Source organism: Nycticebus coucang, chromosome 2, assembly GCF_027406575.1.
Source record: "Nycticebus coucang isolate mNycCou1 chromosome 2, mNycCou1.pri, whole genome shotgun sequence".
NCBI lineage: Eukaryota > Metazoa > Chordata > Mammalia > Primates > Lorisidae > Nycticebus > Nycticebus coucang.
In genome coordinates, this window is record NC_069781.1 from 115,978,829 (window position 1) to 115,993,581 (window position 14,753).

Sequence of the window (14,753 nt, forward strand, 5' to 3'; positions counted from 1 at the left end):
TTATTATGTCTATTATTTCCCATGTCTTCCCCTAGAAGCTAAGCTCTGAAAGGAGAGATCTTTGTTTTGTTCACAGATGTTCTCCTAGAAAAGTCCTGGCTCATAGACACTCAACTAAGTTTTTTTTAAACACATGTATTAATTCAGTCCAGGTGCGGTAGCTCACACCTGTAATCTTAGCACTCTGGGAGGCTGAGGCTGGCAGATCACCTGAGATCACAAGTTTGAGACCAGCCTGAGCTAGAGTGAGACCCTGTCTCTGAAAAATAGATGGGCATTGTGGTGGACGCAAGTAGTCCCAGCTACTCGGGAGGTTGAGGCAAAAGAATCGCTTGAGCCCAGGAGTTTGAGATTGCTGTGAGCTATGACGCCATGGTACTCTACTGAGGGCAACAAAGTGAGATTCTGTCTCATAGAAACAAAATCAAAACACATATGTATTAATTTACATTATTATTTTTTGTGGTGAGAATACTTGAAATCTACTTTCTTATAAACTTTAAGTATATAATACATGGTTATTAACTGCAGCCACTATGATGATCACTTGAATGTATTCCTTCTGTCTCTCAACAGAGATTTGTTGAATTGTTGAATCTCCTTCTTACAGTATGGAGATTTCTCAGAGAACTAAAAATATAACTACCATACAATCCATCAATCCCACTAATGGGTATCTAACCAAAGGAAAATAAATCAATATATTAGAAATATGCCTGAGCTTGTATGTTTAGTACAGCACTATTCAAATAACAAAGATATAAGATCAACCCAAGTGTCCATCAGTGGAGGATTGGATAAAAAGAATGTGACACATACACACATGCTGGAATGCTCAATGAGATCTATTCAGCCCCCGAAAGGAATCAAATAATTTATTTTGCAGGCACGTGAATGGAACTGGAGAAAATTATCTTAAGTGAAACAACTAGGACACAGAAAGAGAAATACTGGGTGGCACCTGTGACTCAGTGAGTAGGGCGCTGGCCCCATATACCGAGGGTGGTGGGTTCAAACCCAGCCCTGGCCAAACTGCAACAACAACAACAAAATAGCCGGGCGTTGTGGCGGGCGCCTGTAGTCCCAGCTACTCGGGAGGCTGAGGCAAGAGAATCATGTAAGCCCACGAGCTGGAGGTTGCTGTGAGCTGTGTGACGCCATGGCACTCTACTGAGGGCGGTAAAGTGAGACTCTGTCTCCACAAAAGAAAAAAAAAAAAAAGAGTGAGACCCTGTCTCTACTACAAATAAAAAAAAAAAAGAGAAATACTGCATACTCTCATTTATAAGTGGGTACTAAATAGTGTGTTCACGTGAAAGAGGGATGTGTGTGGGAGGGGGTGGGTGATGGCAGGCTGCTTGGTGGTACAATGTGTGTTGCTCCAGTGATGGATGCGCGAAGGTCCTGAGTGCACCACACTGCAATGTATCAATGTAACAAAATTGAACTTGTACCCCCATGAATATATAGAAATTAAGAATAAAATAATCTGCTTCTTAAGGGGATGGGAAGGGCCTCAGTAGGTAGGACACTCGTAGAGGAACCGTCTCTTTTAGGAAATCACTTCCCCGTCCACCGCCCAGCATCCATCACAGCGGAATTCAGCACCAGCCGTCCCTGGACAGCTCCGGAAGCCAAACGCTACCGGAACCTCTCCTCTATGATCCGAGTTTGCAGCCGGAGCCTCTTGATGGCTGCGCCCGCCCCTCAGCTAAAAGAAGAAACCACTTTCCTCTGCCGGTAGGAGAGGAGGGGTCGTAGGATGAGTGGCAGCCCTAACAGCCAATGATACGTGATAATCAGCTGGCGGATCTCGGAAAGGCCAATGGGCAGGGACATAGGCGGGGTGAAGGCAGCGGCACGCCAAGCAGAGAGCTGCCTGAGGCGGCAGCTGTGGGGTCCAAACCGCGCGGCCGTTGGGCGGCAGGTGGCCCTGGACCGTGGGCAGGGGGCCCGGCAGAGGTACGTTATGAGTTGGAGACATGGGCCCGGGGCGGCGGGGCCGGGTGGGGCCCGGCGGCCGGTGGCCTGGCGGACCCGCCGGTCCGTTAGCCGAGGCCCGCCTCTGCCATCGGACGGCGCGAGGCACACAGGAGGCGCTCAATAAGTGCTGGATGAATGAATGAGTCCGTTCCTTCCGCGGCGCATCTCGATCAGCCCCCAGTTTGAGAGCGTTCAAGCCACCCTCACCCCCCACCTCTACAGACTGGGACATCCAGCTATCAGATGGGTGCCTACTATGTGTTTCTGTTGCTCTGCCCTGTGTCCTGCGGGTCTTGAGCTATCTTGTCCCCAAAGATCTTACAGCCTAGAAGAAGAGACTACTTTTAAAGACTTTAATGTAGTTTTCCCTGCAGTACACAATAGAAGAAAATAACGCCAGGGGAGGGGAGGGGAGGTCAGGGTCTTTCTGACCTTTGGCCTGAGACTTGAATGACATGAGGGAGCAGCTATAGGAAGAACTGGGAAGGGGGAGTGGACCACAAGGATAGGGAAGGGGCTTAGATTCTTCCCAATAATGGTGACATTTTGGGGTCCAGGGTGAAATCTACTCCACTTTGGCTCTTGAGTCATATAAAGAGGCCATTCTCAGTGTCCACATTTCAATTTGCCTATTTGTTCAACCAGTGGTTGCTGAGCATCTGTTCTTGTGTGGTGGGTACAAGACATACGGTTTATAGTAGAGGTCTTGGCTTGGCGCTCGTAGCTCAGTGGTTAGGGCGCTGGCCACATACACCAGGGCTGGCAAGTTCGAATCTGACCTGGGCCTGCTAAACAACAATGACAACAACAACAACAACAACAACAACAAAAGAGGGAGGTGTTGTGGCAGGTGCCTGTAGTCCCGGCTACTTGGAAGGCTGAGGCAGGAGAATCGCTTAAGCCCAAGAGTTTGAGGTTGCTGTGAGCTGTGATGCCATGGCAGTCTACCAAGGGTGATATAGGGAGACTCCGTCTCAAAAAAAAAAAGGTAGAGGTCAGCCAGATGAAGACATCACTAGATTGCAGGGGTGGGGTTGGAGTGTTGCAGGAAGAGAGAGAACAACCCGTACAAAGGCCCTGAAGCTCAAACAAGCTTGCTACACTCAAGGTCCAGATCTTTACCCTACTCTTTAGTAGGGTAAAGAGTTGGCATTTTACGTCAAGGTGGTGGGAAGCTGCTGGAGAAGCACCATTCAGTAGAACATTCAGTAGCAATGGAGATGTTCTCTGTCTGTGCTGTATAATATAGTAACCTGAGGTTCCTATGGTGACCAAACAGTTAAAATGTGGCCTGTGAGACTGAGGGGCTGAATTTTAGATTTTATTTAATTTTAATTAATTTAAACAGACACATACAGCTAGACGGCACAGCACTGGAGGATTTTCTGTAGGAGGCAGTGACGTGCTCCAAGCCGGGAGAATGGAATGAAGTTATTGGTGTGACAGACTCAGTCACCTCAGCTGGTTAGATAATCGGGCAGCTAACACGGTGTTCACAGTTGCTGGACTGAAGCATGAGCCTCCAGCTGCATGGTCTGGCCCAGTAGCACGTGGTGGGGCTGCAGTGTGTGCCTGCTCATGGTTTGGGCCCTGCAGTGACCGGAACGGCCTAGGTTTTCACCATGATGAAGTTGTTAGTGGCCAAGATCCTTTGTATGGTGGGCGTGTTCTTCCTTATGCTGCTGGGCTCTCTGCTCCCTGTGAAGATCATCGAGACGGATTTTGAGAAGGCCCATCGCTCGAAAAAGATCCTCTCTCTCTGCAACACCTTTGGAGGCGGGGTCTTCCTGGCCACTTGCTTCAACGCTCTGCTGCCTGCCGTGAGGGAAAAGGTACGAGTTCCTTGGGTAGAGGCAGCAGCCCTGTGGCACATTATGGCTGAGGGGCTCTGATGTGTTTTCAACACTAATTCCAAGTTCAGTGGGGGCCTTGATGGTGAAAGGGTGATACAAAGTAGAAATGAATTTGCCATGTGATTGTGAATTGGATGCCTTCTCTCTCTGTGCCTTACCTGATAAACAAAGGTTTGTGCTTGATCTGGGATTCCCAAGGGGGGCTTGTTGGTTGTCACCTGATACATTTTCAGACCAGACCACCCACCCCAGGTAGTACACACTCTGTCTGGAAGCTGGAAAGTGTGACCTTTCTTCTTTAGTTTCCATATTAGTCAGCTATTGCTGTGTAATGAGTTGTAACAAATTTAACATGTTAAGATAAGAAACATTTATTACCTCATCATGTCTGTGAGTTAAGAGTCTGGGCACTGATCCAGGGCCTCACAAGCAGCAATCAAGGCATCTCCTTAGGCCAGTGGTTCTCAACCTTCCTAATGCTGTGGCCCTTTAATACAGTTCATGACCCACAGGTTGAGAACCGCTGGCCTAGGCTGTAGTCTCATCTTAATGTTTGACCGGGGATGAGTTGGCTTCCAACCTCATGTGGTTTTAAGGCTGATTCAATTTTTCGCTGGTTCTCAGACCATGGGCCTCTCTTTTTCTCACTGGCTGTTGGCCAGGGGCAGCCCTTGGAGTCTTGCTGTGTGAGCCTCCCTCATGTGGTCAGTTGCTTCATCTGAAAGCAGAGGAGACAATAGAGCTATCTATAAGACAGATGTTACAAATTCATGTACCGTAGTGATAGAAATGTTGTCCCTTCACCTCTGTCCTGGTATTCTGCTAGTTGGAAGGAAGTTCCAGGTCCCTCCCCCACTCAAGGGGTGAGGACCCTGCAGGGATCACTGGGGCCCATCTTGCAGTCTGTCCATCCCAACTCCTAAAATGACTTGGTCCTCAGTCTCTTCAAAAATCAGGAGTTCTTATAAGGCCACAGCCAGATGGGCCATTGTCATATTTGCTGGGGACCCCAGGTGATTTGCTTCTTGTCTCTGGGCCAACACCAGATATAGTGGTTGGGTTTGAGTTGGCCTGCATGCTTGGTCGAGATGTGAGGACCTCCTTTGCTTCCTCTACCCCAGAAAGTACAGAAGTCCTGAGTTTACCAGCCCTCTCCTCTGTTTTTCCTCATGCCACATTTCCAGAAAGGAAGAGAAGTGCTGTTGTCTGGGATTTATTCCTTGGAGCCTGTTAGTATGGCGGGTACAATTTCAGGATGGTCCAATGCTTCCATCCCTTTGTGTGCGTGCCCTGGATTGTTCCTTTCCCTAAATGTGGATAGGACTTGGACCACAATGGGGTGTCACTGCCACAATTGTATCATCCAACAGAAAGGATTTTGCAGCTGTGATGATGTCAAATGATTTGAGATCAAGTAAGTCTAAAGGGAGAGTGTCTGTGAGGGCCTGGCCTAATCAGGTGAGCCTGTCACCCTCCTGGCCCTGTAGAAGCAAAAAGCTGTGGTGACACGGGACAAGAATCCCAGGTGGCTTCTAGGTGCTGCAAGCCATCTCCTGTCAACAGTCAGCAGGGATGCGGGGACCTCAGAGGAGGATTCTGCCAGTCCCCTGTAAGCTTTGAAGAGGACACCGGGCCTCAGATGAGTTTCAGCCCAGTGAGACCCTGAGCAGAAGACCTAGCCAATCTGTGCCTAGATTTCTGACATTCAGAACTGATAAGATGCATTCAGTTGTTTTGTGCCTCTACGTCTGTGTTCATTTGTTATGCACCATTGAAAACTAACAGTTGGCACCAAGAAGGATAAAAATCTCAGTTGTGCTGGGCACAATGTCTCAGGCCTGTAGTTCCAGCTACTTGGGAAGCCAAGGCAGAAAGATGGCTTGAACCCAGGAGCTCCAGACCAGGCTGGGCAACATAGTGAGACTCTGTCTCTACAAAAAATTAAAATACTTAGTTGTCTCTAATGTGGTTGTGTCACATCCAGCTCCCCTTTTCTCACATACCCATTATTTCATCTCTAGTCCTCCAACCACAGGCAGGACCATTGCAATGAGCCTTCTCAGGATTCCCCAAACTGTCTCCCTGCACCTGCCCTCAGGCTCACCAGCCTAGGGATGTGTCCCTCCTCCAGACCCCACAGCCTCACAGACAGTCTTCAGCATCCAGCTCACAGCTCTTTGTGTGTCAGTCTCATCTTTCCTGGTGAATGTTTGTCTCTTTGGGCAAAGCTGGAGTTCCTTGTGAGCTGGGTGTCCCCAGGTGAGGCACGTGGGAGACCTCTAAGTAGCTGTTCAGTGAACAAATAAAATGACTTCTGTATAGAAACACAGCCTTCTACTGCAGTCGGGGTCTCGTCTAGGGGTGATCTTGTCTCCAGGGGACCCCTGGCCATGTCTGGAGATATTTTGGTTTTCAAAATTGGGGAGCTCCGGCTATAGAGTTGGTGGGGACAAGGACACAGCTCAGCACTTTGCAGGGCCCAGGATGTCTCCAGCCCAGAGAATGTTCTGGCCTTGAATGTCAGCCCCTTGCCCCCAGCCCAGTCATGAAAACCAAAAATGTTTGTAAGCATTGTCAAGTGTCCCTGGAGGCACAGAATCACCCCAGTTGAGAACCACTACATGTGTGTCTGTGTATGTTCTCTCTCTGCGTGTGTATTTGTATGCATGTGTGTATTTACAGGTTGTAAGGAAGTATGTGTGTGTGTGCTCACATGCTTATAGATTATAAGGAAATCTGTGATGGGAAGAAGCAGGTGGTATAAGTGTTGGAGTGTGTTGTGATTTTCCTCTAGTTTGGTCCTGGGGTCTTTCTCCTGGGAGTGGCTCTATGCTCTTACCCTGATGAGAGGGTGAGAACCTCAGGGCCATGCCCTGCCCTGATGGTGTCCCAAGGGAGGTGGCCATGGCTCTTTACGGTGTCCCTTTAGGATATTTCTTTATCCTGGTTAAAGGCCTAGTACTTAAGTGAGCTTGTTTATCATGCAGATACCCTTGTGGCTCTTGTCTGACCCGAGTCCAGTTTCTTCTTACCAAGGTGATCCCTCTCAGGAGAGTCCAGACCAGGACAGTTAGGTTTGGGTGTGTCAGTCAGTCAAGACAAGAGACAGCACAATAAAACCCACGGAGCAGCAGGGGCAGTGTTAGCGTTTACAACCCCAGAGGGAGGGCAGCAGGTCTGCAGGCCGTGCCAGCTCAGCTAGGGGGTAGAGGGAGTGAGGGAGAGCAGGTGAGTGCACTCAAGAGACTGGGCATTACCCAAACAGGTTTCCCAGACAGGAGTTCTCATTGGCGGATTTGGGGAAGGCAGGTGCCAGCTCTGAGTGGTCTAGCTGTGACAGAGAGGTGGGTCATTCGGGCAAATCTGCCCAGTCTGTGCAGGGTATGGGTTCAGGCACAAAGTCATGTAGGGTGTATCCAGCCATCCCAGAGGGAGGTGGTCCGTGGTGAAGACATCTGGATCTACCCCCTTGAGGATCTGGGAGGAGGCAGAGAACGAATCTGTGTCAGAGTAAACAAGCCCAGTTTCTGGTGTGAGAGGATGCAGAGGCCAGGTGAAATGCTAAGAATCCACTGCAGGGTACCTGGGTTAGGGACAGTACTTGGAAATTTATATATAAGCTGAACCCAAAGGGTGTAAAGCTGAGGGAGAAATGTCCCAGGCCCAAGGCTGGAAAGAGCTTGGAGTCTGCAAACGACTTACAGACCCAGGAAGAATGAACCCAGGCCCTGAGAGAGCTCCCCTCACCTCGCTGGGTGGCATCCATTCACCATAGCAGCTACACCCCATGCCTGCTGTTCAGCTTTCAGTGAATTAAAATCGATAAAACCCAATATTATGATCCTTGGGTGCATCAGCCATATTTCAGGTTCTTATTGGCCACATGTGGCTGGCAGCTTCTGTGTCAGACAATATAGACACAAAACAGTTCCATCTCCTGAGAAGTTCTGTGCCAGTGAGCCTCGTATACATTCATTCCCAGCATGTCACCCAGGGCCAGCAAGCCCCACACAAGCATCAGGTGTCAGCAGAGCTGGTTCCTTCAGGATCTTTGGGGGGCCATGAAGGAGAATCCATCCTGTGCCTCTCCTGGCTTCTGGGGGTGGCCGACATCCTTGGCATCCCTTGGTCTGTAGACGCATCACCCCGGCCTCTGCCTGCATCCTCACAGGGCCTTCTCTGTGGTATCTGTGATGTTTCCTTTTCTGCCTCTTGTGAGGGTACCTGTTACTGGGAATCCAGGGTGACCTCATCTTAAGGTCTTGACCTTATCTAGTATAGTAAAATGTCACATATGAGTGGTTTAAACAGTCAAAATATATTTTCAGTTCTGGAGGCCAGGAGTCCAAGATTAAGGAGCTGACAAAGCCGGTTCCTTTTGAAACCTCTCTCTTTTTTGCCTCTTCACATAATTGTCCATGGTATCTCTTTCCTTTTTTTTTTTTTTAAGACAGCCTTAAGCTGTCGCCTTGGGTAGGGTGTGGCGGTGTCACAGCTCACAGCAACCTCCAACTCGGACTTGAGCAATCCTCTTGCCTCAGTTTTTCTTTTCTTTTCTTTTTTGTTTTTTGAGACAGAGTCTCACTATGTCGCCCTGGGTAGAGTGCAATGGCATCACAGCTCACAGCAACCTCAAACTTGGACTCAACTGATTCTCTTGCATCAGCCTCCCAAGTAGCTGGGACTACAGGCACCCACCACAACACCTGGCTATTATTTTGTTGTTGCAGTTGTCATTGTTGGTTAGCTGGCCTGGGCTGGGTTAGAACCCACTAACTTCGGTGTATGTGGCTGGTGCTGTAACCACTGTGCTATAGGCGCTGAGCCAGTTTTTCTATTTTTAGTAGAGATGAGGTCTCACCTTTGCTCAGGCTGGTCTCTAACTCATGAGTTCAAGCAATACACCTGCCTCGGCCTCCCAGAGTGCTAGGATTATAGCTGTGAGCCACTGTGCCCCACTCTTCCTTTTGTTATTAGAAAACCTGTCCTAGGTGGACCGCGCCTGTGATGCCAGCACTTTGAGAAGCCAAGGCAGGATGATTGCTTGAAGTCAGGAGTTAGAGACCAGACTGGACAACAAACCAGACCCTGTCTATATAAAAAAATTAAAAATTAACCACAGTGGTGGTGTACATCTGTGGTCCCAGCTACTTGAGAGACTAAGATAGGAGGGTCACTTGAGCCCAGCACTTTAAGGCTGCAGTGAGCTATTATGATGGCACAGCACTCCAACCTAAGTGACAGACAGACACCCTGTTTCTCAAAAAAAATAAACAAGTCTTATTAGATTAAGGCCTTGCCCCAGTTACCTCATCTTCACTTAACTGCCTCTTTAAAGACTTTATCTCTACCCGGTCTCTAAAAAAAATAGTTGGGCATTGTGGCGGCGCCTGTAGTCTAGCTACCTGGGAAGCTGAAGCAAGAGGATTGCTGAGTCCCAAGAATTTGAGGTTGCTGTGAGCTATGACGCCACAGCACTCTACCGGGGCAGGGCAAGAAAGTGAGACTCTGTCTCAAAAAAAAAAAAAGTTTATCTTCAAATGTTGTATCTTGAGCTACTGCATGTTGAGAGACCTCAACATATGAGTTTGGAGAGGACACAATATGGTCTATAACACTTTAATTACATCTGCAGTTATTCCAAGTAGGTCTCACCCTAACTTTCTTTGGGGAGCCCCAGTTCACCATAGTACCTTAAAAGTGTTTGGTTGTTGTAACTCGAGACCTCATAATTCCTTATGATGAATGGTCTTTTTTTTAATCCATCTCAGGTGAGCACGCTCTCCCCCCCCTTTTTTAACCTCTATGTGACTCAGGTATTTCTATGCTTTTCTGATCAAATGGTGAATGTGTCTCTCTGTCCTGCACATGTCCTCTGCTCCAGCTCCAGAAAGTTCTGAGCCTTGGGCACATTAGCACCGACTACCCACTGGCGGAAACACTCATGATGCTGGGCTTCTTCCTGACGGTCCTCCTGGAGCAGCTGGTGCTGACCTTCCGTAAAGAGAGGCCATCCTTCATCGACCTGGAGACCTTCAATGCTGGCTCAGACGTGGGCAGTGACTCAGAGTACGAGAGCCCCTTCATGGGGGCTGCACGTGGCCATGCGCTCTATGTGGAACCCCATGGCCATGGCCACAGCCTGAGCGTGCAGGGCCTGGCGCGCCCCAGCCCTGTGCGCCTGCTCAGCCTGGCTTTTGCCCTGTCAGCCCATTCGGTCTTTGAAGGCTTGGCCCTGGGCTTGCAGGAGGAGGGCGGGAAGGTTGTGAGTCTGTTCTTAGGTGTGGCTGTCCACGAGACGCTGGTGGCAGTGGCCCTGGGCATCAGCATGGCCAGGAGTGCCATGCCGCTGAGGGATGCAGCCAAGCTGGCGATGGCTGTGAGCATCACAATCCCCCTGGGTGTGAGTGTGGGCCTAGGCATAGAGAGCAGCCAGGGCATGCCCAGCAGTGTGGCCTCTGTGCTGCTACAAGGCCTGGCAGGCGGCACCTTCCTCTTTGTCACCTTTTTTGAGATCCTGGCCAAGGAGCTAGAGGAGAAGAGTGACCGCCTACTCAAGGTCCTCTTTCTGGTGCTGGGTTATGCCGCCCTGGCTGGCATGGTCTTCCTCAAGTGGTGAGTGTCTGTGCTAGTCCTCGCCATTGCCACTCCACCGGGAGCCCTGGCCAGACCCAGGCCACATCCGTAAGACAGAGCGAGTGCTGCGCCCCTGCTGCTGCTGCCCGCGCACAGGGACCTTGGACCAGGCTGCATCCCAGCCCCACACTCCAAGCCTCAGGGCACTGCTCCTTTTTGAAATACTTAAAAGTATTTACCAAAGCTGCATGCCTGTGAACCTTGGGCAAGGGATCTTGTAACTGGGGGAGGTGGGCCTGGGCTAGGCTGGGTAGCTGTGTACCCCTAGCCTGCAGATCAGGACAGGGGCATTTGTGAAGCTGCACCCAGAGCAGGAGCAGCACTGTCCACACTGTGGGAACTGGTTAAGAGGCTCCTAGGCCCACATCTACCACCTGACCCTGTTACTAAGACCAGACCCCACCACAAACCTCCCCCCAAGTCCTGAGAGCATCCTGAGGTTTATTAGAGGTTTGCATTGCTGCAGTGGGGCACTGCAGGTGGTTTCTGAAGAGATCTCCCCAACATGGGATGCCCATCCACAGCCATATAGCCTGTGCTCTGTCCCTCCTGCTATGCTAGGGCGTGCCGCAGAACATAGACTTTTCCTAAACCCTCAGGTGTGCCATCACCTCTCTTTCTGGTGCAGCCCCCTTGGAATAGGGAGGAGGCTAGAACCACCACGTCTGGTGAGCATCTTGGTTTTCTGAGGTACATGAGCATAGCCAGGGCTTCTTGCAATCGGTGCTTTGCTCCAGACATGCCCAGAGTCTCCTGAGGAAAACAGGTCCCTCTGGCCATGGGGCTGGGGCCCTGTGGTGCTATGTGCCACCAAGCACAACACACGGTGAAACCAGTCACTGCCCTAGAGGATAGAAGAGCAGGAGACAAACAGCTGGGCGTGGGCAAGGGAAGCCCTGGGCTCCAGTTCCGTGGCAACCTCCCCTCAGCCTGGCCTGTTGTCCCAGTAACCTTGGCCAGTGTGTCTTGGGAAATGAGAGTTGGGTGAGACACCTTCCTTTGGATTTTGCTCTGCCTGGCTCAAAGTCACCTGTGGTGCAACAGGAGGGAGCCCAGCCTGGCAGCCTGGGCTGAGTGCTCTGGTAGGCTACACCCACCTCAAGTCCCAGCCGCCCAGCTCTGTTAGGGGCTCTTTGTGACCAGCTGTTCCCATATCCTCCCTCATATGCTCAGCACTGGGCATTAGGGCCCAGGTACACTCCTTTCTATAATCCTGGGTTCCCTTCCTATGCTCAGATGACCATCCCACGGGGGAACCAGACAAGCCCCCCAGCATGGAGAGGTCCCCATTTTCCCCAGGGCCTGGGCTCAGCAGGGCCTCCCCTCCATCACTCCAGCCAGATGGAGAGTTCCAGGCCCAGCTAATGACTTACTGAGAGGTTGGCACCCTTGGCTAGCTGGCCTTTTGCAGCCAGCTCAACCTTACCAGGCTCAGGAAAAAATAACCTTCAAGATAGCCCTGACCTCTAAGAGTTGTTAGAAGTTTCAGGAAATAAACCAGAATTCACTCCCCACCCCCCAGCTCTTGGGGCCCTGAACATGTGCCCCAGCCTCTCCCCCCTAAACTTCCACTTCAAGGATCCCTACTGTTGCTATTGGGAGTATCAGGTTCATTTCTAGGAGCTTCTGAATATTTTACTGGGAACCCATCTCTGACCCTCATGTAGCCTGACCCTGTCCTATGTCTGGCCCAGTAGGTGTAAAAGCATCACTGTCTAAAATGCAGTGTTTTCCCATCTCTGCCACTTCACCCTGAAACCATGCCTGAGAACCAGAAGGTTCTCCTGTTTGGCCTTTGCCCTGGGTGGGTGGCCTGTTGTGAAGCCCAGAACCCTGCCAGAGGAGGGTATGGAATCTGCACACAAATCCCAGGTAGCCCCATGTGGGGGCAGAGTGCAGTCTGCTTGGGGTCCCTGCTTTGTGCCCCTTAATCTACCTCTGCCAGAAGTAAGAAGTGAGGTCTTGTCCTTCCATCTGCTGTCAGCTTTCCAGTGTGGCCCTAGGGGCATCAGCAAGCCTGCTAACCTTGGCCTGAGGATCCCAAGCTGCCTCTTCCCCTTCTCCCCAGAGAAGCTTTCAAGACCATGTCATTCCCCCAAGGGCACCTCCAAGCCACCACGGAGCCCCATGGTGCGGAAGGACCCCAAATACCCACTCCACTAGTCTGCAGGCCCATGGGGCCACAGCTAGAAATTGTGGGACCTGTGCAGATTCACCTGGGTACCTCAGCCCAGCAATCTCAGTCTCTCCAGTACTCCACATGCTGCTTGCCATGCCTTGTGTTTGCAGGGCTGTGGCTGGCCTGGTTGCCCTTCTCTCATTAGGGTTCCACCAGCCCCAGGAAAGCCACTTCCAGGCCCTGCTGAGGATACTGGGACCCTAAGCGGTCTAGGAGGAGGCTAAGCTGGTGTAGCAGGGCCACAGCCTGCAGGATTGTGCTCCCTTGTCCTCCAACAAGAGCTATAGGGGAAACGGCAGATTCTGTCAGCTACAGTTGGGCCACCTGGTGTCTTTCAGACTGGTTTTGGTCTGCTTTCCCCACTTTTTTTTTTTTTTTTTTTTTTTTGGTTTTTTGGCCGGGGCTAGGTTTGAACCTGCCACCTCTGGCATATGGGACCAGCGCCCTACTCCTTGAGCCACAGGCGCCGCCCTGCTTTCCCCACTTTTAATGAGGAAATCAGCACTGCTCCACATTAGGGTGAAAAGAAGCAGGGTGGTCAGCTTGCTCACCTGACAGGCGGAGAAGCAAGGCCACATCTCAGGCCACCTGCCCAACAGGGGCCAAGTCTGGCCCAGAGCAGGGTCTTCTGAGGCTGCCCAGTGGCTCTTATCACTGTCACTTGGTCAAAAGAGCTTCCACTTGAGGAAGGCTATGGATTTGTTACTGCCTGCAGGCACGGACTGGCACCTGCTTTAGCTAGATATCACAAGTCCTGCCAGATGGGATAGCATCAGCCTGGGAGGCATTATCCATTTTTGTGGCTCTGTGGGATTGTCCAGTGGCCTGTGGAGCACAGAGGCAGCCTCCTCAGAGGTCTCTTTTACTGCCCGTGGTTATCAACTGGAGGTGGATTCTGCCCACTAGAGGACACCGGGCCATGCCTGCGGACATCTGTGGTTGTCATGATGGCGTGCTCCTGCTGTGGGGTGGGTGGAGGCAGGGGCACTACTTAGCACTTGCAGTGCCCAGAAGAGCCCATCCCAGAGAACGCTCCAGCCCCAAAGTCCAAGGGCCTAGGGGCAGAGACCCAGCCCTAACTCATGAGAAGACCTAGTGCAAGTGATGGTGGATTGCCTACAAAGGCCAAGTCATGACATCAGAGATGGCGGACAGAGGAGAGGGTGCAGGTAGCTGCCAACATTTAACCTACAGGCAGGGACCAGAAACAGCCACTGGGGTTGGACAGGATTGTGCCCAAATAGCACAAACAGGTTTCTCTTTTAAAAAAAAAAAAAAAAAAGGAAAAAACAAAATTCTAAGCACAAAACTCCAAGCTGCATTTATCTGAATGCCTTGCCCCTAGCATTTGCCTGACACTCTTGGCCAGGGGTGGGCAGGTCACAGGCAAGAAGGACTACAGTCAGGCCCAGGCCCTGGACACAGGCCCAGCAGCCTTGTCCAGAGCCCAAGCAGGTACCGTCATGGGGTAGGATGGGTCAGGGGCAGGCTGGAGAGTCAACTCAGGACTTGGGCTCAGGTCCCTGCCCAGGGAGCGGGCAGCCTCCCTCAGGAGCCCTCCATGGAGGGTCTTATCACAGAAACAGCTGGACAGAGTCAACCAGATCACCCCCACCCCCTGATCTGTAGACAAAGCAGAAATGGCAAGGCAGCACCCAGGCCTCGCGACTGAATCAACTATAATAACAGTGTGTCGGGCTTCCTTTGTCTCTTGTTTGTGTTTTTTGTGCAGAAGTTATTAGTGTGGGGCGGGATGAGGAGCGCCCGTTCCCTCCCATGTGTTTTGGGGGCCTAGAAAAAACAGCAGTGGCAGATGGGACTGTGTTTCCCGGCCCACAGCATCATCGGACCATCCTGGCCACCAGCTCTAGACCCTCTGCCCTGCCAGGAAGAGAGGATGCTGCGTCCCCCATCCCAGCTGCCAGTCTGGACTGCCAGCATGAGACTTGAGCTACATCAGGTTCAAGGCAAGGAGGTGACCAGTCTGCCACCAATAAAGACTCCTTTCACCTTGATGCTGCAGCTGTCCTGACCTCTCCTCCCTGCACATGGGGAGGGGCCAAGGCTCAGAGGGCAGAGGATGGTCTTTCCCCTGTGCCCAC

The 14,753-nt window shown here is 51.3% G+C and overlaps 1 protein-coding gene across 1 annotated transcript; it reads left to right on the forward strand.

Annotated features, from left to right (window-relative positions):
* Positions 1-1,852: 1,852 nt before the first annotated feature.
* On the forward strand, positions 1,853-14,354 carry SLC39A3 (solute carrier family 39 member 3). The gene is made up of 4 exons (XM_053580733.1): positions 1,853-1,962; positions 3,332-3,815; positions 9,721-12,993; positions 13,115-14,354. The coding sequence occupies exons 2-3, from the start codon at positions 3,606-3,608 to the stop codon at positions 10,453-10,455; spliced, it is 945 nt and encodes a 314-aa protein (XP_053436708.1). The 5' UTR covers positions 1,853-1,962; positions 3,332-3,605; the 3' UTR covers positions 10,456-12,993; positions 13,115-14,354.
* Positions 14,355-14,753: the final 399 nt, after the last annotated feature.

Excerpts from the sequence above, each read along its gene's own strand:
- SLC39A3 (XM_053580733.1), top strand. The coding sequence starts at position 3,606 with ATGATGAAGTTGTTAGTGGCCAAGATCCTTTGTATGGTGGGCGTGTTC. Across the intron at positions 3,816-9,720 it reads TGCCTGCCGTGAGGGAAAAG|CTCCAGAAAGTTCTGAGCCT; the intron begins GTACGAGTTCCT and ends CCTCTGCTCCAG.